General features: G+C 42.0%; 1 protein-coding gene and 1 non-coding gene across 5 annotated transcripts in view; one reads left to right on the top strand and one right to left on the bottom strand.

The window, feature by feature from the left end:
• C7H6orf89 (chromosome 7 C6orf89 homolog) overlaps nucleotides 1-22830 on the bottom strand; it is a 36582-nt gene extending 13752 nt beyond the window's left edge. Inside the window, exons 1-4 of one of the 4 annotated variants that reach the window (XM_043907321.1) lie at nucleotides 22672-22793; nucleotides 14366-14438; nucleotides 12751-12958; nucleotides 12083-12296 (exon numbers count right to left, since the gene is read on the bottom strand). In XM_043907321.1, coding sequence (XP_043763256.1) covers nucleotides 12083-12296; nucleotides 12751-12939 — 403 coding nt within the window. In that variant the 5' untranslated portion in view covers nucleotides 12940-12958; nucleotides 14366-14438; nucleotides 22672-22793. Of the gene's footprint in view, nucleotides 1-12082; nucleotides 12297-12750; nucleotides 12959-14365; nucleotides 14439-22671 lie in introns of those variants that run through there. The other 3 variants (XM_043907320.1, XM_043907323.1, XM_043907322.1) reach the window with 3 other exon arrangements.
• On the top strand, nucleotides 5084-5156 carry TRNAE-UUC. The gene has a single exon. It is a non-coding gene; the product is annotated as a tRNA-Glu (tRNA).
• Nucleotides 22831-23494: the final 664 nt, after the last annotated feature.

Raw genomic sequence — 23494 nt, 5'->3', positions numbered from 1 at the left:
GTCCTTCCCTCTGTACACCCTTCTAGGCTTTGTGGAAAGTTATTTTTTAACACATACAAGTATCTCCTAAGTCAGATCAACAACTGAAGTCAGACAGTTTGGGGAGCTGTATTTGTGACATGGGGTTGGAGATGCAGTTCCTTCCCGGTTTTCTAACCTGTGACCAACAGGTCTGAACCGGCTACAGCACGTGGGGGAGGGGCAGGCAGGCAGGGTGGTCCCACTGCCAGTGATGCCAGCATTTCTCTGATATCCTAGACCCCGGGCTCACAAGTACAAGGCGGGGCCAGGACGGCTCTGGGAAGGAAGAGTGAGAAACGGGTGCAGAGACAAGGGATGAAGAGGAGAGACGGGACTTTTCAGGGCCCATCTGTGGAGTAAAGTAAATGGCCTCTGCTCATCAGCGCTCTGTCCCACTTCAGGGGAGGGTAAAGGGCTACTAACCGTGGCTTCCAGCCCAAAGGACTGCAGGGTGGTCAGAACTAGAAGAACATCCCACTCAGGCCCTGATGTGAGTGCTCACTGGCTCCCCCACACCCTACTCTGGTAGGTCCCTCTTTGAGGGGTTGGCTCTGTTTCTATGCAGCCCTTCTTGGTTTTTTCTGCGTTCCTTCCCTCTGAGACTATTCTGTTCATAATATTATTGCATTATGTCTTGTTTGCTTTCTGGTCCAGTCTGGGTTTCATCTGTGTTCTCTGAGATATGTGTTTGTGATAGATCTTTAATTTGAATCCAAAATGTTTCACCAGATGGTTTCTGATTAAAACCCAATGAAAATCCAATCAGGAGAGAGCCTAGAACAAAAGACAACAATCGAAAGTGGCTGAAAGGAAATCAGTTCTCTGAGCCAAGAAGCAGACGTGGAAACTGACTCTTAACACAAAACATCTTCTGTAGTGAGCACAAGGCAGGAGTCTGCAGGATAAGGAACACTCACCGGGGGAGGGCGGTGCGTGTGCTCAGCGTGTCCCCTGAGCCCGCATCTCCTGCAGACAGACTCTGTGTCTCCCGCAGGCAGCACCACCCACTATTCTCACCCCTGGGACGAGCACACGCCACAGCACACAGCGATCGCTGCGAGGCTCCAAGGGCAGTAGAAAAACCTCCAGTGGCACCTGTTTTAGCGGCACACTGAGGCTGCAGTTACCCTCTTATTTTCCCTTCTGGAGTATTTTCACATGTTCCTTATTAGAGGTCAAATATGATGAACTTTTGCCAAAACACAAGAACTCCGGGTAACAGACATACAATGAGGCATAAGTAATCACGTGTTCAGAATGTGTTCGGTTGTTCAGTCATGTCCGACTCTTTTGTGACCGACCCCGTGGACTCTAGCCCACCAGGCTCCTCTGTCCATGGGATCTTCCAGGCGAGAATACTGGAGTGGGCTGCCATTTCCTCTTACAGGAGATCTTCCCGACCCAAGGATCGAATCTGCATCTCCTGCGTCTTCCTGCATTGATAGGCAGATTCTTTACCACAGAGCCACCTGGGAAACCCCAAATGCACCTTATATTGAGTCAAATTCAATTGAAAAGTCTTAATTCTCACAGAAGAAAAGCTGCCAAAATAGAGCCCTGAGGCAACATACTATGTTACAGTTATATAGCATTTCAGTTTCCAAAGTACTTGTGAGGGAGGGGGAAGGAAGGGAAGAGAAAACTAAAGTGATAAGCCCAATGTCAGTTGTATTTTCACAGGTAGTATATTGTTTACTCCTTACCACGTACTTACTGAGGCGGCATCACTATTCTGATTTTACAGATGAGCAAACTGAGAGTGAAGGCAAGAGGAATTACCACCCAAGGGTGCGGGGCGGGAACAACACAGACGGCTGAGGAAGACAGTGATGAGGGCTCTAGGGCTTCCTTCTAGGAAGGTTATTCTGCGGCTGATTAGGGTGTCCCGGAAGAGGGAGGCTGGGAAGAGGCAGACCCAGTTATGCTTTGTTTCTGTCCTCTTATTGGGGAGGAGGAGGTGTACGGTGATGAGAGGGGAAATTTAACGAGTCTGAGGCAGTGGGCTTGGGAAGAAAGGGGTGATTCCAGAGGCAGTGATGACAAAGTCCATGGCTCTCAGCAGCACTGCGGAGACCATCTATACAGGCTGAGATGGTCCGAGAGCTCCTCATTTAAGGGAGACATTGGAGGGCTGCAAATACTTATAATCACATTTTTCTGCAATAACATGCCATATTTCAAATGAGTCCATTAATTCTGACAATCATACCAGGAGTGAATTGCTGGGAGAAATTCTTCTAACGTACCAAAGGTGCTTCGTGGGCTGTGTTCGTGCTTAGTCGCTCAGTCATGCCCGACTCTTTGTGACCCCATGGACTGTAGCCTGCCAGGCTCCTCTGTCCATGGGGATTCTCAAGGTAATACTGGAGTGGGTTGCCATGCCCTCTTCTAGGGGATCTTCCCAACCCAGGGACTGGAAAATGATCTGCAGGCTGATTCTTTACCATCTGAGCCACCAGGGAAGCCCGCTTCATGGACTAGTAGCAGCAATTCTGAACCTAAGAGTATCAAAAGATTATTTTAACTGTCACTTAATTTAGTTTTATTCTGAGCTTTAGGTATTCTTGGGATTTCCAGGTAGAGATGCTTGAACAGCAGGTGGAGGAAGAAGACCCAAAGAGGAAAAGAAAACAAGAATCGAATACTAAAAAGAGAATTTAAGGTGGCAGAATACAAGGTAGAGATCTCTACACACGTAAACATCAACACTGTTCCTATACTGTGTCTGTGTGTGCTCAGTCACTTCAGTTATGTCTGGCTCTTTGTGACCCTATGGACTGTAGACCACCAGGCTCCTCTGTCTATGGGATTCTCCAGGCAAGAATACTGGAGTGGGTTGCCATTTCCTTCTCCAGGGGATCTTCCTGACCCAGGGATCAAACCCACATCTCCTGCACTGTAGGCAGATTCTTTACCCACTGAACCACCTAGGAAACCTTGTTCTTACATTACTAACCATAATCTTTTAAAAACAGAAATGGAAAATGATCTCATTCATAATAACTGGCAAAAAACTAAACAAAAAAGGTAAAACTATAAAATTTTACTGAAGGATATAAAATAAGACCTAGATAAATGACTAAATGTCATAAAGACATCAAGCCTACTCAAAAACACACATATATAAATTTAATACAACTGGATAGAATCTCTGATCAGAGTCTCTTATTGGTGAAGGTGGGGATGAGGTAGGGCTGTGACAACTGCATTCTAAAGTTTATCTAGAAGGAAAAAATGTATGAGAATAACAACAGACAACAATCCACCACCTGCCAAATTAACTCTAGGAAATGTTTAAGTGCCCAAAGGCATCCTGGGGTAACACAAAAGAATTATAAAGTATGGTCATGCTTATAATCTATGGGGGATACACCCCTTAGGCACAGGTACAGTTAGAGGATGTAATAAGAGCCTTGTGACAGACACTGGGCATATGGCAGACCCGAGGACCTTCACCTCCAACAGCTCACGGGTCACCTCCGTGCTGGGCAGGAGGTCTGGAGGCAAAGGGCACTGTTTTTTTCTCTCTGTGTAGATAATATGAACAAGTAGTCCACAGAAAAATAAATACAAATGGCCTAAAAACACATCTGAAAAGACATCCACTGTCACTGATAACTGAAGAAATGCAACTTAAAGTGAGATACCACTTTTCAGTCACTTGACTGGCAAAATCATGATAATATCCAGGGTAGATGATCAATACATGTTAATGAAAGTTACACACTGACATAAGTTTATGAAGATAGTTTTTAAGTATTTATTAAAATGTAAAATGCCCATGCTTTCTGACCCAGGTATTCTACTTCCAAAAATCTGTTTTACAGAAATAATAGTGAAGCGTTAGTTGCTCAGTCATGTCCAACTCTTTGTGACCCCCTGGACTATAGTCCGCCAGGCTCCTCTGTCCATGGGATTCTCCAGGTAAGAATACTAGAGTGGGTGGCCATTCCCTTCTCCAGGGGATTGTCCCTACTCAGGTATTAAACCTGGGGTCTCCCACATCGCTGGGAGATTCTTTACCACCTAAAACACTGGGGAAGCCCCACAGAAATAATAGTACATGTATATAAAAATATGTGTATATGAATGTCCCAAATCTTTTTTTTTTATTAACAGCAAAAAAATCTAGAAACTGTTAAATTAAGTAATACTCACACAATGGAATAATATAAACTCCTGAAAAATGTGTATTTTGGGTTGAATAGTGTCCCCCCACTAAAATTTAAGTCCTTCTGGAACCTCAGAATTTGACCATATTTGGAAATAGGTTCCTTGCAGATGTGATTAATTAAGATGAGGTGATACTGAAGTGGGGTGGGCCCTAAATTCAATCTACATGCATTCTTATCAGAAGAAGAGAGGCCGCACGATGACTCCCAGAGGGAAGATGGCCAAACAGGGTTATGTGGCCACAGCCAAGGATGCCGAGGACTGATGGCAACCACCAGAACCTGGAAAAAGCCAAGAAGGATTCGTCCCTAGAGCCTTTGAGAAGGAGAAGAGCCCTGAAACATCTTGATGTTTGGATTTCTAGCCTCCAAAACTGTGAGAAGATTAATTTCTGTTGTTATAATTCACCTGACCTTTGGTACTTTGTTACAGCAAACTTAGGAACTAATACAATGTGCCTAGCCAAAAATATTTACATAAGCCTTCCTTGTGTGTGTGAACCAAAAAATATTTTATATTTATGGATATAAAGTATAGCAACCTGCACAGCCACGGAAAAACTCAGAAGGATGGATGTATATTCAAACTATTACCAGTGGTTGCCCGAGTGGAGGAATTGGGAGGGGTAGAGGTGAGAAAATTTACTTCATTAAAAATATATTTTTGGATTTTCCTGGCAGTGCAGAGGTTAAGACTCTGTGCTCCCCAATGCGAGGGGCATGGGCTTTATTCCTGGAAGAGAAATAAAGATGCCACATGCCATGCGACATGGCAAAAAAAAGTTAAAAAAAAAAAAAGTATATTTTCAAAAATCAAAATCTTATGTCTTTTTTTTTGTCTTCGTATATGTTTTATGTATTTTCCAAATAAAAATGTCTTTGGAGGGAATTCCCTGGTGGTCCAGTGGTTCGGACTCTGAGCTTTCACTGCCGAGGGCCCAGGTTCAATCCCTGGTCAGGGAACTAAGATACTGAAAGCCGTGCAGTACAGTGGGAAAAAAAGAATAGATACGTGTATATGTAGAACAGAGTCACTTTGCTGTACATCTGAAACACACATTGTTAATCAACTATGTTTCAATAAAAATAATTTTTTTTTATGTCTTTGAAGACCATGAAGACTCAAACCGAGAGTATTAACTTTTAATGCAGAGTTTAGTCATCTTGGAAGGCAGGCCCCTGAAGAGGTACCTGACAGAAGAGGTACCTGGGCCAGGTTGGTGGCCAGCCAAGGAAGAGGGGAGGTGATGAGGAAAAATAATCCCTGGAATGGGGTAGGTCACACACTCCATCTGAATTAAGGGGAGCCGGCACTTCCAGAGGAAGAGCTACCCTGGACTTCTCTGCAGCCTTTGTCACCAAGGTGGATAAAGAATGTGCTCCTATTTGTTTCAGAAAGGGATTGAGGAATGGCTAAGCAGTGAAGTGACCAGGAGGAGGGCGACTGTGTACAGTTGGGGCTCCTTCTCCCCTTCTCACAGAATTTCCAACAACAAAAGGAGAAGAGACCAGACTTCAACTTGGCCTCCATCTGTCTGAAAAGGTTTTGTCTGCTGTGTGCTCTGTACAAATAGCTGGAGCTGTCATACCACAGAGTGAGCAAAATCTCACTCATGCTGGAAAATAGCCAACAGCACACAGCAGACCATTCCACACCACCCTGGTCCACGGCTTTTCTTCAGTTACTGAACACGCTGCATCTCACCTCTTTCCAGCCCTCCTCAGCATCTATCCACTTGTCCTCCAGCACCAGACAGAAAGGAAGTTGGATGGCAATCCCTAACTTTCTTTTGATTTCCAAGGCTTCTTTACTCAAGGTATCCTCCTTATATAAGCTATGTATGTTATACTAAAAAAAGTTGTGCCAGAGAAGTGAAACGCCACATTATTAGAGTTCAATACAACAAAGGACCTGGATTCCAAATTCTCACTGTGATTATGGCATCGTTTCACTGTGTGAGATGTCAAAAACAGTCTTGCAGACAAAACATAGCCTTGAAGGTAATGAAGGCAGAAACTAACCTCCCAGGCTTCTCTGTGAGTTGGGCACCCTGCAGAAGAGCGGGGAGCCAGGGCCTGTCAGGAGGCTTCCTGGTGCCTGAGAGTCGTTTACAAAGGAAAGGCACCCAGGCTGGCTCGCTGTGGACAATCGTAACATACTCTGGAATTTGCAGTGGAGAGTCCTTTTACACAGACTATTAATCTGGCAAAAAGAAAAAAAAAAAAATATATATATATATATATATGTCTTTCTTTCCAGGAGCACAGAAACCTGCCTGTGGGTACAAAGGACAGGGAAGAAGAAAGGCACAGAGTCAAGAGCAGCCCCATGAGAGCGGGGTGGTGGTGGGGGGACTGTTTTGTTCGCTGATCTGTTGAGAACAGTGCCTGCTGCACAGTAGGGTCTCGATACACACTCACTGAATGACGGACTGAATGAATGAAACTTTGACTTTTCAGAAGATTTAACGATAGGATTGGGCTTCCCAGGTGGTGCTAGTAGTAAAGAATTCGTCTGCCAACGCCGGAGATGCAAGAGACTCAGGTTCGATCCCAGGGTCGGGAAGATCCTCTGGAGTAGGAAACAGCACCCCACACCAGGTTTCTTCCCAGGAGAATTTCATGGGCAGAAGAGCCGGGTGGACTACAGTCCATGAGGCCGCTGAGAGTCGGACACGACTGAGCCAAAACACACACAACAACAGGATTAAGTCCATCAGGAGAAAAAAAAAATCAGACAATCTGAATTTGGAGAAAAATCTCAAAATAAGAATTAAATAAATATAACCTCATAATTTCTTAGGTGTCTCACATTAGAAATGTACCTAAGAGAAGCCTGCAAAGTCCACAACAAAGCCTCTGTGACAGTCACTGGTGCGTGCTCAGTATTTAATCAGGCTCTGCTCCAGGAGCTCATTTTGCTTAGCACTTCCAGCTCCCTGGGCATGAGGCAGGGGTGAAGCCTTGACCCTGGCCAGGCCCCCTGCAGGAGTGGCAACAGGCCCAGAGGCACTTTCATACACCATGGGATGGAAAGAACCCAAGAAATCATTTTGCCAATAGCTCTGCCATCAGAAAGCAATGCGTATGAAAAATTCCAAACTGTAGAGTCCACCTATTTTTGTAAGTTCTCCTCGTATAGAAATTTGTCTCTAAATGTGAGACTGCAGCTAAGTTAGTCAACCCCCTTGCATATCAGCTTCCTCATCTCTCAAATATTAACATAAAAATGCTAACTGCCTTATGTGACTGCTGTGAAGACTGAGGAATACAGGGTGCGGTACATGACACAGTGCTGGTATACACACTGTAATTCTTGACAGAGCTGCCATAACTTAATCTTTTATTTGCAAATAAATAGGTCTGAGCACTTCATCTCTGAGCACTGGCCTGGACTCTAAGTCTGATTAGTTCTAAGTCAATGAATGATGTACTATTCCCCAAACTCCTTAATATTGGGAGATCCACTTCAACCACCCCTTGAAAGTTGATGGATACATAAGGTTCCAGTTATGCAGTACAGATACAGAGATGCACCGTCTAACTGTACGTGAGGAACTGTCCCAGGCCTTCTCAGGATGTATGAGTGTTACAATTAAAAATCAGAAATGCCCAAAGTAAACAAAATAGTTCAGTCTAACAGGCTGGAACCTGGCTTGTCTGAGGGCAAAGGCAGCAGGCAGGAAATGTGATGTGATGGAAAGAGTGGCAGACTTGAGTTAAGAAACTAAGGTTCTTCCTAGTGCACCAGGCCCGAGCACTTGTCTCATGCATCCAACCTGGGCTGGTGATCTGTTTCACTATAGATAATATACATGTTTCAATGCTGTTCTCTTGAAACATCCCACCCTCGCCTTCTCCCACAGAGTCCAAAAGTCTGTTCTGTACATCTGTGTCTTTTTTTCTGTTTTGCATATAGGGTTATCATTACCATCTTTCTAAATTCCATATGTATGTGTTAGTATGCTGTAATGTTCTTTATCTTTCTGGCTGATTCATGTCAATGTATGACAAAACCCACTACAATACTGTAAAGTAATTAGCCTCCAACTAATAAAAATAAATGAAAAAAATAAATAAATAAATAAAGGTGGAACCCACATGTAAAGAGACATGCTGTCTCTGTCTACTGAGATATCACTGCATAATAAATAACGCACTGTGATCTGGAAAAAAAAAAAAAAGAAAGAAACTAAGGTTCAAGTGCTAGTCTGTTACGCGTAATTGGGTAAGCAAGCTATTTCACCTCTCCCAGCTTCAGTTTCCTCTTCATAAAACAGGAGCATGGAAGCAACCTAAATGCCCATCAAGAAAGGAATGGATAGATGAGGTACATATGTACAACGGAATATTACTCAGCCATTAAAATGAACGAAACAATGTCATCTGCAGCAACATGGATGGACCTAGAAATTGTCACGCTGAATGAAGTCAGTCAGACAGAAAGGAGGAAAATTGTATGATATCCCTTATATGGGGAATCTAAATAGAAATGATACAAATAAATCTTATTTACAAAACAGAAACAGACACAGATTTAGAGAATAAACTTATGGTTGACAGAGGGGACGATTCCAAGGTGGAGATAGTCAGAGAATTTGGGATGGACATGTATACACCGCTGTACTTAAAGTGGAAAATTAACAAGGACCTACTGTATAGCACACGGAATTCTGCTCAATGTTATGCAGCAGACCGGATGGGTGGGGAGTTTGGGGGAGAATGGATTCATGTACATGTATGGCTGAGTCCCTTTGCCGTTCACCTGAACAATCTTGACATTGTTAACTGGCTACACACCAATACAGAATAAAAAGTTTAAAAAAAAAACAGGAGTATGTACCAGATCAACTCTAATGTTCCTTTTGAGCTCTAAGACAATGATTTTAGGGAAGGATAAAATCCAAGAGGACAGATGGTGGGGTCAAAATGGATATAAAGGCAGGAGGCGGGAGATGGGGGTGGGAGAGTGGATAAGAACTAAAAATGTAAATGTGAAGGGAAAACTATAGGTTAATAAGAGAAACGACTGGGACTTCCCTGGTGGCCCTGTGGCTAAGACTCAGAGCTCCCAATGCAGTGGGCCAGGGTTCGATCCCTGGTCAGGAAACAGAACCCACATGCTACAACAAAGACCCTGCATGCTGCAACTAAGGCCTGGCACAGCCAAATAGAAAAAATGTATCAGTATTTTTTTAAAAAAGAGAGAGAAAAGATTAAGTCAAATAGTAAGTCAAGGCTTCCCAGGTACCTCAGTGGTAAAGAACCCGGTAAAGAATCTGCCTGCCACGGTTCCATGACTTACCAGCCTTGGACTCCCAGGCAAGTGACCTAATCTCACTGTACCTCAGTGTCGTCTGTAAAACAGACAAAAACCAGAACCTACTGCCTAGGAATATTGTAAAGATCAAATGAGCCACCACACGGAAAGCCCTCTGAACAGGGCCTGGCAACTGGGAAGTACTAAATAGTCAGCTTAGTTATTTTCTGCTACGGAGTGGGGTGTTCACATGACTCACCACAGTCACTTCATCCACCCTATGAAGAGGATTTAGGGGCAGGGTTTCCTACCCAAGGCTGAAACCTAGAAAAACACAACCCCACGTCTGTTGCCTTCTGTTCCCTGGACAGAGTCAAGAGGGAAAACCACTGGCGGCCAGGAAGAACCTAGCAGCACTGGTGTGGCGCCTCTGGGGTGTCAGAGCTGCCCCTGCAAGGAGCGTCAGGTGGCCCTCGGGGGCACTAGGCCAGCCCTCAGGGAGACGGTGCGCCGGAGGGCTTTCCTCTGGAGAGCCACACTCACTTTACATTCTCCCTCGACATTTACTTAAGGTATTGCTAAGTAGTCCTAACTGAAAGGCCGCTGCTTTTTGGTACATGACAACAGGAATGATAATTTACGTTTTTTGCTTTTCTGGCCCTCTTCCAGGAGGACCAGCAGTTTGCACTTTTTTTTTTTTTTTTTTTGGGCCTCACAGGATGTGGGATCTTAGTTCCCCGGTGAGGGATCAAACCCATGTCCTCTACAATGGAAGCGCTGAGTCTTCACCACTGGACCCACCAGGAAGTCCCTGCACTTCTGTTGCCTAATTCTCCCCAACATGTTTCCATTCACCCCTTATTTCATTATGCATTCTTAAGCTTCCCTCCAAATGCTATGCAAAATGCTGTTACATGTCTACAGCTTCCCAGAAATATGAGACAGAAAATAGGGTAACAAATCTCAATTTACAAGTAAAAGCAGTTCTGCAGTAGAATCAACAACATTAAAGACCTAAAACCACACCCTTCCAATGCTCTCTCTTTACAAGTGTGCTCTAAGGACTCATTTTATTTCAATACGCAAGGCAAAATATTCACTTGGAGTGGCCAAACAACCTGGCTTGTTGAACCTGGCTTGTTGACAAGACACTGATGTTTCTTGAATTTTTAAACTCTGATACACAGAATGAGCAATCACTGTCCACTGACTATGTTTTCTTAACTCAAGAGTCTGTGGAGATGTAGTTTATAAAGTGGGGAGAAAGAAAATAAATGCCGTGAACTTGGTCCTAAAAACTGCGGACTTTCCTCCCATGTGCCACAGAGCAGAAGACGAGCTTTGGGAGGCTGGGAGGGGAAGACAGGACGGAGGCTGATGCATCCGAGGAAGCAGGGCAGGCTGGCCTCACTGACCAGCTTCTCTGGCTTTTTCCCCACGTGTTCTGGACCTCCCTGATAACGAGCTGGAGCTCTGTTGATGACATTTCAAAAATAACCTTCCCAATAAACATAAGAAAGCTATATCTGGAATTTAAAAGTCTAAATATATGAGTTGATTAAAAAAAAAAAAAGAAAAAGACTTACGAGGTGGGGTTTTTGTTTTACAATGTTCCCTTCCTCTGATTTTGATATAATTCTGGAAACCTCTTCAGGATTTCCCCAAGTGTACAAAAATAACTTTCAAAGGAGACTCAAACCAAGTGATGATTTTTATGACTGATTAGGTTTTGGCTTAAAGAGTAGCACTATGATTATAAAGCTTGGTTTCAACTACTAACTTTTTTTTTGGAAAACAACATTGAAGAGAAGACCAACAGTTATGTTGAAGCCTAAGGTTTCAGAACCTGGTTATACAAAAAGTTCTATAATCCATTTGTGGTGTTAATGTACATATTCTTTCATACAGGCAAATAAGATAAACAGATAAAATAATAGATGACTAAAATAAAATCCCCAAACAATATCCCTCTATTCTTTCTCAAAAAGTAAATTTCAAGTCTTACTGCATTACACTATTTTCAAAAAAGCAACTCCCCAAATGGTCAATTGGACCAGGAATTTCTGTGCTACCATTGCATTGTTACTAAATTAAAGTGTTTCTTAAATTCAACTTTTGGCAAAGTTGTATACTTATAAGCACTATGTAAGTGAACTGTGAAACAGAAAATATTTAACTGAAAGAGAGGGATACACCTAGACAAAAACCTAGCCCAACAGGCTAAGGACTATTAAGGGGTTGGACTCAGATGCTTTCAATAAAGCAATAGCTACTTATTAAAATATCTATTATGGATAGGGATCATAGGAGAGAAAATGGTAAAGATACACTCAAATCCTTCCTATGAGGAAAAACTCTCATCCCCAACATGTGTGTTAAGAATCAGGGGGCTTGAATTTGACAACACCAGATGTGTTTCTCTGACAAGTTTCTTCATCCTCTGAGCCTCAGTTTCTCAATCTGCAAAATGGGGTAATAAAACCCATCCCACAGAGTTTTACTGAGGATGGAATTAAATGAGACAATACGGGAAAGTGTCTCTCATTAGATGTCAATCAATGTGACCTTCTTTCTCATGATATACTGCCAAGAAAGCTGTATCTAGTAAGTAGAAAATGTAGTGTTCTACCTGGAAAGGGTCTGTCTTCATTACCCCCATGCAGAGGAACTCCCTTATTTTCTGGCATATACTTCTTGGTAATGGGCAAAGACATCAGCCGGATGTGATGGATGAGTGAGCGCCAAGTGTAAGCTCCGGAAAGCACTGGTTCAGGTGGTAACGGGCTGAAAGGTTGAATCACAAAGTATGCAATGAGCAAGATTAATCCCAGGGTTATGAAGACCTACAAGGAAAGACAGGAAATGGATTAATAATGGTCCCAGCAAATGAAATATTTAATGCCAAGGAAAAAAAAAGTAACAGGCATTTTCTACTATGTCCAATGTGTTTTAAGAACTAATCCTTTTTCATAAACAAGTCATTGACATTCACTTCCAAAAGGATTTAAAGCTTGACAACTGTGAGGACTGCAAGGCTCACCAAGTTTATATCACATGGATCAGGGGCCATGTTCACCGTTTAAAAATATATACAAATACAGCTAACCATAAGTACACAGCTTTCATCTACAACATTTAACAGAAGAGTCAAGTTTCCTAATCATATATGGTAACAAAGAGTAAAGGCCAACTGACTCATAGAAAAACCAAGGTTCAGTGGTGGAATCAGTCAGCAGCAATATCTGGGGAGAATGCTGATGAGTCAGTGCTCCGTCTAAGCTATTTCCAAGTCTTTACCTTGTACACAGCTAGAAGGAGGGGATACTGGGGTGGCCCCCTCTGAGGTTCATTCTTCTCCAGCAGCTGTCTGATAAATTTTTCAATTGCCTTCTCTGACATGCCACACTGATGGCCCGTCTGTCTTACCAAATCAACAGTCTCTGAGAGTTTGTCATAAATGCTGAGCTCATTAGCGGCAAGATCCATGTCTTCCAATGCAGAGTCTCTGAGATAGAGAGAGAGAGAATAAATGTAAAAAGGTGGTTTCTTTGAAGTACTTCCTTCTCAAAGTTACATCCTTTAGAACAGTACTTCTAGGCCACCTGTGGGGAGGGACCAGTTCTGTGTTTTTCCCAATCCACTGCTGACCAATTCTTTTGTAAAACATAATGAATATGTCAAGATAATGTCAAGATGTGATACAAATTTTTAAGTGTTTCTTAATTGTGGGCTGTATATTGTCACCCTGCTTATTTAACTTATGTGCAGAGTACATCATGAGAAACACTGGGCGGGAAGAAGCACAAGCTGGAATCAAGATTGTCGGGAGAAATATCAATAAACTCAGATATGCAGATGACACCACCCTTATGGCAGAAAGTGAAGAGGAACTAAAAAGCCTCTTGATGAAAGTGAAAGAGGAGAATGAAAAAGTTGGCTTAAAGGTCAACATTCAGAAAACTAAGATCACGGCATCTGGTCCCATCACTTCATGGGAAATAGATGGGGGAAACAGTGGAAACAGTGTCAGACTTTGTTTTGGGCTCCAAAATCACTGCAGATGGTGATTGCAGCCATGAAATCAAAAGACGCTTACTCCTTGGAAGGAAAGTTATGACCAACCTAGACAGCATATTAAAAAGCAGAGACATCACTTTGCCAACAAAGGTCCGTCTAGTCAAGGCTATGGTTTTTCCAGTGGTCATGTAGGGATGTGAGAGTTGAACTGTGAAGAAAGCTGAGTGCCGAAAAATTGATGCTTTTGAACTATGGTGTTGGCAAAGACTCTTGAGAGTCCCTTGGACTGCAAAAAGATCCAACCAGTCCATCCTAAAGGAGATCAGTCCTGGGTGTTCACTGGAAGGACTGATGCTGAAGCTGAAACTCTAATACTTCAGTCACCTCATGAGAAGAGTTGACTCATTGGAAAAGACCCTGATGCTGGGAGGGATTGGGGGCAGGAGGAGAAGGGGACGACAGAGGATGAGATGGTTGGATGGCATCACCGACTCGATGGACATGAGTTTGAGTAAACTCCGGGAGTTGGTGATGGACATGGAGGCCTGGTGTGCTGCGGTTCATGGGGTCGCAAAGAGTCGGACACGACTGAGCGACTGAACTGAACTGAATTGTGGGCTAGTAACAAAAATGCTTTACAGACCAGCATTGGTTCCCAAACACTTTGAGGAATACTAGTTCAGAGCACAAAAATAAAACCTTAATGGGACTTTGAATAATAGTGCCCATCCAAAATGATTTTTTAAAAATAAATATTTGTCTGTGTTGGGTCTTAGTTGTGATACTTGGGATCTATGTCATGGCATGAGGGATCTGTTAGTTGAGGCATATGGGATCTAGATACCTGACCAGGGATCAAACCTGGGCCCCCCGCTTTGGGAGTGAGAAGTCTTACCTATTGGACCACCTGGGAAGTCTCCCAAATGATTTCTGAAACCAATCACAGGAAATCTGCTACAGGTAATTTACTAAAATAAAAAGAAACAGACTATGGGAAGTGTTATTGACCAATTATTTCCTTCCTTTCACATCAAATGAAACTTTTAGCAACACGAGAGGAGGAACTGATCACTGAAGGCAAGACTTACTGAGGAACCTGCTGATATGCTTCGTTCCTGGCTGAGCCAGGATCTCAGACAACACAAGACCACGGCATGGGAGTGCTTCACACTTGGCAGGTTGCAGTCCTCATGCTTTTCGGCAAACAGAATTTTAGACAACAAAGGGCATTTCATTTGCATTTTACATGTTTTAAAAACCTAAGATCTATATAACTCATTTTAAAATTCAATTTGTGTTCGCACAGTTATTTTAAAGCCAGGCCGTTCCACAATGGCCATACAATAAAAGGCAAAAACTAAAGGCAACATAGAATTCTCCCTGGATCACTTGTAAAACAAAATAAAGCACTTCTCTTTAAAAAGCACTTGGGCTACAGAACAGTGTTTTTCTTCATTTATAGGAGGGAAAACAGCACTTGGGATCTATGCTGTTTTCTGCTGGTTGGGAGTTTTGTTGTTGTTTTCATAACGCAGAGGATCCTCTTATTTCACTTTAGGATTTCATCCCTAAGGTGTTTCTAACACGGAAAAGCACTAACACAGAACAACTCTATCCCTTCGGTGAGGAGATGCTGCCCTCTGTAGAGCAGAAGACAACAGTCAGGAGGCTCCAGCAGAGGCGGCGGCCTGCGCTGCCACGGGCCAGCACACATCCTGGTTCAGCTCCTCCTCCAGCAGGGCGGCTAGTCCTCAACTGCCTGCACAGTAGGTCACCTAGAGAGCTTTTCAGGGATGCTCATACCTGGGCCCCAACCCAAGGCCGACTAAATCAGAGTCGGACTTCGAATGGTGGATTAACAAACAGGTAACCTAGATTTTGAGGACTGGAGGGGGGAGGAACCCCACACATTTTAAGGGACACAATCTTTCTCCAAACTCTCTGCTGTTGCTCAAAGGGTTTTTTTTAAAGACCACATAGGGCTTAATTTTAAGGTTCATGTGAAAGGGTGGTGAAAGTCTATTACTTTAAAATGTGTATTTTCGGGAATTCCCTGGTAGTCCAGTGGTTAGGACTTGACTCCTTCGCTGCCAGGGGCTGGGGTTCAATCCCTGGTTGGGGAACTAAGATTCCATAATCTGTATAGCAGGGCCAAAAAAAATAGTAACATAAAATAAAATGGATATTTTCAACAAATGGTGCTGGAACAACTACATATCCACATGCAAATGAACGAAGTTGGACGCTTCCTTACACTACAGATAAAAATTAATCCAGAATGGATAAAAGACCTAAAACTAGAAAACAAAGGGGGAAATCTTTATAACACTGGATTAGGCAATGGCTTCTTAGACAGGATGCCAAGAGCACAAACAGCAAAAGAAAATTAAATTGGACTACATCAAAATTAACAACTGTTGTGCTGCCAATGATACCACCGAGAAAGTAAAATGACAACCTACAGAATAGGGGGGTGACATTTGCAAATTACATATCTGATAAGGGACTAGCAGTCAGAGTTCATAAAGAATTCTTACAACTCAATTATAAAAAGATAAATACCGAATTAAAAATGGGCAAAATATTTGAAAAGATATTTCTCCGCAGAGGATATACAAATGGCCAAGAAACTCATGAAAAAATGTTTAACCTCATTAGCCATCAAGGAAGTGTAAATCGAAACCCCACTGAGATACCACCTCTCATCCACTGGGATGGCTATAATGAAAAAGTCAGAGAATAACAAGTGCTGCCAATGGAACTCTTGTACACTGAGAGTGGGAATGTAAAATGATGCAGCAGCTTTGGAAAAGTTTGGCAGTTCCTCAAAAACTCAAATACAGAGCTACCATATGAGCCAGCAACTCCACTTGTAAATATGTACCCATGATAATTTAAAACAAATATCCACACAAAAACTTGTTTAAGCCACAGTATTCATAAGAGCTCAAAAATGAAAGCAATCCAAATATCCAGGAAAGGATAACAAAAAGGATTTCAATAATATTCATACATCATGGAATGTTCATGGAATTCATGGAATATTACTGAACAATAAAAAGGAATAAAACACTGGTACATGCTACAACATGGATGAACCTTGAAAACATTATGTTAAGTGAAAGAAGATAATTACATGACTGAATTTATATGAAAAGTCAAGGACAGGCAAATCTATAGAGACAGAAAATATTTATTAGAGGTTGCCTAGGGGAGGGGGGTGGGGAGGAATGGGGAGTGACTGTTAATAGATACAAAGCTATTCCCTGGAGTGACAAAAATCTTCAAAACAAATTATAACTGTTGTGCAACTCTGTGAATAAACAAAACCCACTGAATTGTGTATTTTAAATAAGTGAATTTCACGGCATACATAAATTATATATATATATCTCAGTAAAGATATTTTAAATGTGTATTTATAGAATTTGAACTTACCACTGTTATGGCATTTATTATACTCACTGCTATGATTTGGCTAAGTCACTTGGCCTATTTCCTCATCCAAAAGACATGAGGATTGAACCAGAATGTTTTTAAAAGTTTCCTCTATAAAATAAATAAATAAATAAAAAATTAAAAGTTTCCTCTAGCTCTAAAATTCTAGGAGTGTATGACTATTTCAGAAAGTGCAAAATGATAATATGATACTGAATACACACACTTCTTGCAAGCTGTACATCCTTCTTCCCTGAGATTCTGACACATTTCCTGAGTTACCAGAAGGACAGTTACCGATTTAATGAAGTTTCTACAAGCACATGGGGGGTCTTGGTAATAAGCCTTCCTTTTGCCTTTGGTAAAATTAGTGGTTCTCAACTAGGGGCAACTCTCTTCCCCCTCCCCCCAGGGGTATGTGGAAAGTTCGGAGACATTTGTGATTGTCACACTTCAGGGGTACTACTGGCATCTAGCGGATATGATGTTAAACAACAACAAAAAATCTTGTCCCTTTAGGTCAGACTAGCAGAGCAGCTCCCTCGCTGGGATCTCTTCAAAGTCAACCCTCAACACAAGGGTTTGTTTTAAAAAAAAAAACAAAAACAAAGAACTTGTCCCTTAAAAAAAAAATCAAACACAAAGTCAGGGTTAAGCATCAAGTATATTCATCTAGACTGAGTGAAATCAGCTGAAGCTTGATGGCAATCCCTTTCTCTCTAGTAAGAAGGTCCAACTCTGGCAGAAATGAGCTTTGCCACAGAGAGAAGTTTCTACGAGTGAGTTCGACTCTTAACAGTGGCTTATACCTGCAAGGGCATAGGCAGAGTGACCTGCGGAGTTACAAAAATCAAGGTATTATGCAACACGCTTTATACACTGAAATGCCAGAAGCCTGGAAATGGGACCCAGGTGTGGAAGTTTTCAAATCTCTTTCTTGCTGATCACAGGCACACCCCTAATCAGGAGACACTGCTGTGGAACAGTACTTCTCAAGCAGGGTGATTCTGCTCCCCAGGGGATGTCTGGAGACCTTTTTGACTGTTAAAACTGGAGGCGTACTCAACCTTTCCCAATGATTTTTTTCTTCTCCATGCCAACTTCAAAGTCCCAAGAAGAGGGAAACCAAAGGGAACAGACAGGAAAACCTGGAATTTCTACTTTCTCTCATAGTCACAACTCATGTCTCGCAGCAAGTCTCCTAGGCCTGTATTTACTTCTGATATTGAACAAAACAATTTCTTACGTAACAAAGTACCATCTTCGGTGGGGTAGACACGCATTAGCACACTTGGCAATAGACTGTGAATGATACATTTTTCTCCAAATAAAGCTATACATAAACACACACAAACAAAAACCGTAGGGGCACTACAAGCATCTAATGCATAAAGACTAAACCTCTTACGATGCACAGGACAACTCCCCATGACAAAGAACTCAAAATGTTAAGAGTGCTGAGGTTAAGAAATCTTGCTTTCAAGAGAGGCCTGGGGGTTGTTAAGGTCTGAAGGATTACTTCAGGAAAAGGAGGAGGCAACTGACAACTCTGAAGGGATGTTCTCCACAATTCCTTCTGAGTCTCAGTCTAGGAAAACACAGGACAGAGACATAGCTGGTAGAATGACTCTGACAGAACTCACCAACAAAGATGTTTAAGGCAGAAAACAGGATAAGAGGTCAGACAAAATGTACATTTCTCCTTTTATACTGTTTAAAACAGAATTTCTCTATTGATATAAATATGTCCGGAACACTGATATGACATCACCCTGGATGTCAAATCCAAAGCTGTTTCCCCAAATAAACGGCTATACCATCTAGGCAACTCTTAAGATGCAATACTGACTCACCTAGTTAAAACACAAAAGCTGTATTCAGGAAGAAAGTATCAAAAGCCCATCTAAATATGTCCCAATCTTCAACTACTGGAGGAATATACAGAGTACCTAACAATAAATTTTCTTTTTCCCCATACTAGGTTTTTTAGTATTATGCTAGCTATGTAGTATGATAATCCATTCTTCAGTGTTAGGAATATATTCCATTCTACTTTTTCCAGTGATTCTCATTGATTGAAGACGTGTTTCATTAAACTGGAAAAAAACGTTATCAATGACTTGTAATAAAAACCACTAAGAAAAAACAAATTCCACATTTAAAGATAAATGATAAAACATTAAAATGATGCAATTTAAAACTGTAATAACTGCTTTAAATTTACAATTAAGGGAATTCTACTTTTATACACTCTTATCATCAACGTTCCTCTTTCTGGACATCTCTGCTCATTGAGACTTGAAGAGTCTAGTGTTTCCTTTGCTCTCTGAAAATATATTGCTTTTCTCTCAATTTTTTATTTTGAAAAATTTCAAGCCTCTAGAAAAACTGTAATAGTACAGTGAATGTTTGTGTATCCTTAACTTAGATTCACCAATTGTTAACAAACATTTGGCTATATTTGCTTTCCGTCCAACTCTTTTTTTTTTTTTACCAGAACCATTTGAAATTTATTAATGTAACACATCATGAAATCACTTCTAAATGTTTCAACATGTACCTCCTGAGAATAAGTGTATTATTCTATATCATCACCAGCATCATTATCATACCTATTAAAATAATTCTCTAACATTACTTAATATCTAGTCCATGGTCAAACTTTAAAAAAAGAAAAGCAAAGAAAGGCCATACAGCTTTTTAGAAATCTAGGCACCAGCCAGTGATCACATATCACAGTTAGCTGTTATGTCTCGTTGTTCTACTTAAATCTACAACAGATGCTGGTGTTTTGTTTTCTGGCCTTTTATGACACTGACATATTTGAAGCAGGAACCCCCAGATTTTTAAACATATCTCCTAGTCTCACTTTTTCTAGTTTCTATGGTTTTAAAAAAAAAAAAAATCCTTCCTATCTAGATTTCCAGAGCTTATACTCTTCCTCTCTTCGAAGTTAAGCTCTCAAAAAAAAAAAAAGTTTCCCTTCCCTCTCTTGTTTCTCAGGCCTCGGACCATTTGTTTCTTTTCCCCTCACACCACGGATACTGCTTTCACTAAGGTCACCAGAGGCTTTCTCCACATGCCAAGTCCAAAGGACACTTTTTCAGTTATCTCTCTGCGGCAGCTGCCATTCCCATCCATTATCTCCCCCAAGTGCCCTCAAATCTTGGCATAATTCTCTTGTTCTCATTCTCTCGGAATGTTGGTATTCATCACGGATGTCCTTGACTGTCTCATTCCCTCCACGGCTTTAGCCACCAGCTTTTTAGTGATTCCTAAATCTCTTCTCCAGTCTAGAACTCTCTCCAAAACTCAAGACCCATCTATCTAATCAGCTACCAGACATCCTGGCCCAGATTTCTTATAGTCCCCTACATGTTACATGCCCATACCTGACTTATTAATTTTCCTCTGCAAACTGTTTATCCTACTATATTCCTTTCCTTAAATAATGGAAACATCAGTTCTCCAAATTTAAAACCTCTCCTCCTGCTTCCTCATCCCCACCAATGAACCAATCACCAAATCCTCAATTTTATATCCTGTATAGCTTTCACATTCATCACATCCTCTTTAGCTCTACATTAGTGGCAGTCAAGGCCCTCAATATCCCTCCCATAGACCATCACAAAGGTATTTTAATTTCTATACTTCCAACCCCTTTTTTCCTTTCTGAGCCAGTCTCTACAAATTATTTTTCTAAAACACAAACTGGCTCACATTGCTCATCTATTTAAAGCACTTTAGCACTTTCCTTGACTTCCCACGCCTGGCTAGGGAACAATTTAGCATGGTGGTTAAGAATACCAGCACTGGAGTCAAAAAACTGAATTCAAATACCAGATTCTCCATCTACTCTGTGGCCATGAGACACTGTTTTAACCTCTCTAAAGCCTCAGAGTTTTTATCTATAAAATAAGGATAATTGTGTCTTTCCAACCATGTTGTTAATCAATTACAAGGTGATATATCTAAAACATTTGTCTTATTACTCAAATTAAATACATAATAATTACAATAAGACGAAGTCCAAATTACTTATCATGACCCACTGGTTACTGCCTATCTTTTCTGTCTTGTTTCCCATTCTTCCCTCACATTCTTTGTTGCCATATTATTTCACACCTTTCTGCTTCTGTACACATAATTTTCTCTGTTTACAAAAACTATCCCCCCGTGCTTTGTCCAATGAGTGAACACTATTTCTGCCCTTTGAATCTTAGACCTTCATTTCTGCCCTTTGAACCTTAAACACAACCCTATCACTTTGTATTACATCTATTCCTTGTCTTCCTTGCCACGAAACTGTTTCTTGAAAGCAGATTTTTTGGAGAAAATAACAACACAAACTAATAACAGACATGGAAATTCACCTCAGAGATATGGAACCTTATCACTGTTGAACAAATTTATAGAAAGACCTAAAGTAATCATTTTGTTCACAAACTAATGGTTTATTTTACTTCTTATTTTTTTAAAAATACATCAGCCTAATGAGAGTTTAGGTGAGCAAGATAGGAAACTTCACATTTGGATTTTTTGTGTGTGTGGAGCCTTAAGTAGCTGTGGAAGAACAGGGATTTGCACTGGGTCTTGAAAACTGTTTTGGTCTAAAGCAGAAAGGGCAAACAGGGCCTGTGGTATTCAAACTGGTGGATGTGAACTTCAGACAAAACTTCAGTGTAGCAAAGCTAAATTTAGGTTAAAGCATGTCCTTCCTTAAAGGGAAACTGTCATAACTCAAACTCAAATAAGCAAATTTATTAAGGGAGAGATGTCCATGGAAGATTCCACCATGGGAACAACCAAACGAGCAAATAGGAAAAGCCAGAAATTATTCTGGAAGTAGTCTCTATTATGAGCGAAAGTTAGTCGCTCAGTCTGTCTGACTCTTTGCGACCCCATGGACTGTAGCTGGCCAGGCTCCTCTGTCCATAGAATACAGAACAAGAATACTGTATTCTCCAGGCAAGAATACAGGAATGGGTTGCCATTTCCTCCTCCAGGGGATCTTCCTGACCCAAGGATCGTACCCACTTCTCCTGCATTGCAAGTGGATTCTTTATCATCTGAGCCACCAGAGAAGCCTCTATCATGAGAAGGCCAAATACCTTAAAATCGGTGTACTGATAAATACCAAGGATATGCAGGCTCTTAGACCAGAAAAAAAGTGTGGCTTGCAGGACTAATGATCTTAAAATACTAGGCAACAGGAAGCAGGCGAATTTCCTTGTTCTAAATGGAGATTACAAACAGCTCATTTAATCAGGCCAATAAACAAAGTCATCCGAGATGCCATGTTTGTCATATACCAAGACCACACTTAAAAAAAAAAAATTCCTTCCCTAACAATGATCAGAAAAAGATACTTCGGAGTGGGGCGGGAAATCTACTGTAAACATTAAAAAAAAAAACAAAAACCAGAACTCTAAAAGGGCAAAGAAATATAGACTTTGCTAGGTCCGCTGTTTTGGTCACTACTGTGACCCCGCGAAACAAGTTCAATTAGGGTGGAACTCTCTGCTCTCCCCGGCAGAGCCAAGGGAAAAAAGGGAGAAGTCTTAAGAAAGTTGACCCCGGGGAGTTGGTGAAGGGAGCTGTCAGTCCGCAAAACGCCGAAGGCTTAGAGAGGGGGTCAGCGCAGGGGCAGGAGAGGCGCTGGCGCTGAAAGGTGAGCTGCGCGAGGATTTTACAGAAGGGTGCGGCGACAGTGTTGTCACGAAGCTGCCTCCCCCCTCCCGGCCTCGGGCCCCAGTCACTCACATGCGGGGCCCGCGCCCCCTCGGGCTCCTCCCGCCTCGGGGACAGCAAGCCGCCGGGCGAGGAGGATAGGCCGACAACTTCCTACTTCCGGGCGCGCAACCCGGAAGCAACTCCCACTCCACAGGCGAGACAGCGCCCCTTCTTCCCGCCGGAAGCTTCCGCCAGAAGTAGAACTGGCGGTGTCTCGGAGAGCTTGGGAACTATCACGAGATCTGGAGAGTACGGCTTCTTGCTCCCCCTGGCGGCCAGTTCTTCCCTCTCGATCTTCTTCAATCCTTGCCAGCGGTCTCTTTGTGAGCAAACGCTGACTTCATAGCTGAACTAATTCATTCAATCAGTATTTGTTGAGCCTCCTACTATGTGACAGGCAGCGTGTTAGGCATTAAGAGATGGAAGTGGGAGGGGTAATGTAAATGGTGGGCAGGCCCTTACCTTTGAAATCTAAAAGAAAGGCAGGCAAACAGATCACTCAAATTTACACACGGCACACTTATTAATGTTTACTATGCCAGACATTGCAAAGGACTTTATATTCGTGAAACTGCTTCAACAACCTTCACTTACCCTCTTACTAACCAAGCTGAAGTTTATGGAAAGGTTAAATTGCTCGAGATTACACTGGAAACTTGCTCTGCTCAGATTCTGATCTGGAACACGCCCTGTGTGAATGTTGAACTGAACTGGATAAGGCATGCCTGCCCAGTCATGTCTGACTCTCTGCGACCCCATAGCCTGTAGCCCTCCAGGCTCCTCTGTTCATGGAATTCTCCAGGCAAGAATACTGAAGTGAGTTGCTATTTCCTACTCCAGGGGATCTTCCTGA

This window comes from Cervus elaphus, chromosome 7, assembly GCF_910594005.1.
Source record: "Cervus elaphus chromosome 7, mCerEla1.1, whole genome shotgun sequence".
Lineage (NCBI taxonomy): Eukaryota > Metazoa > Chordata > Mammalia > Artiodactyla > Cervidae > Cervus > Cervus elaphus.
Note: the sequence above shows the minus strand (reverse complement) of the source record. Positions and strands in the feature narration are given on the sequence as shown.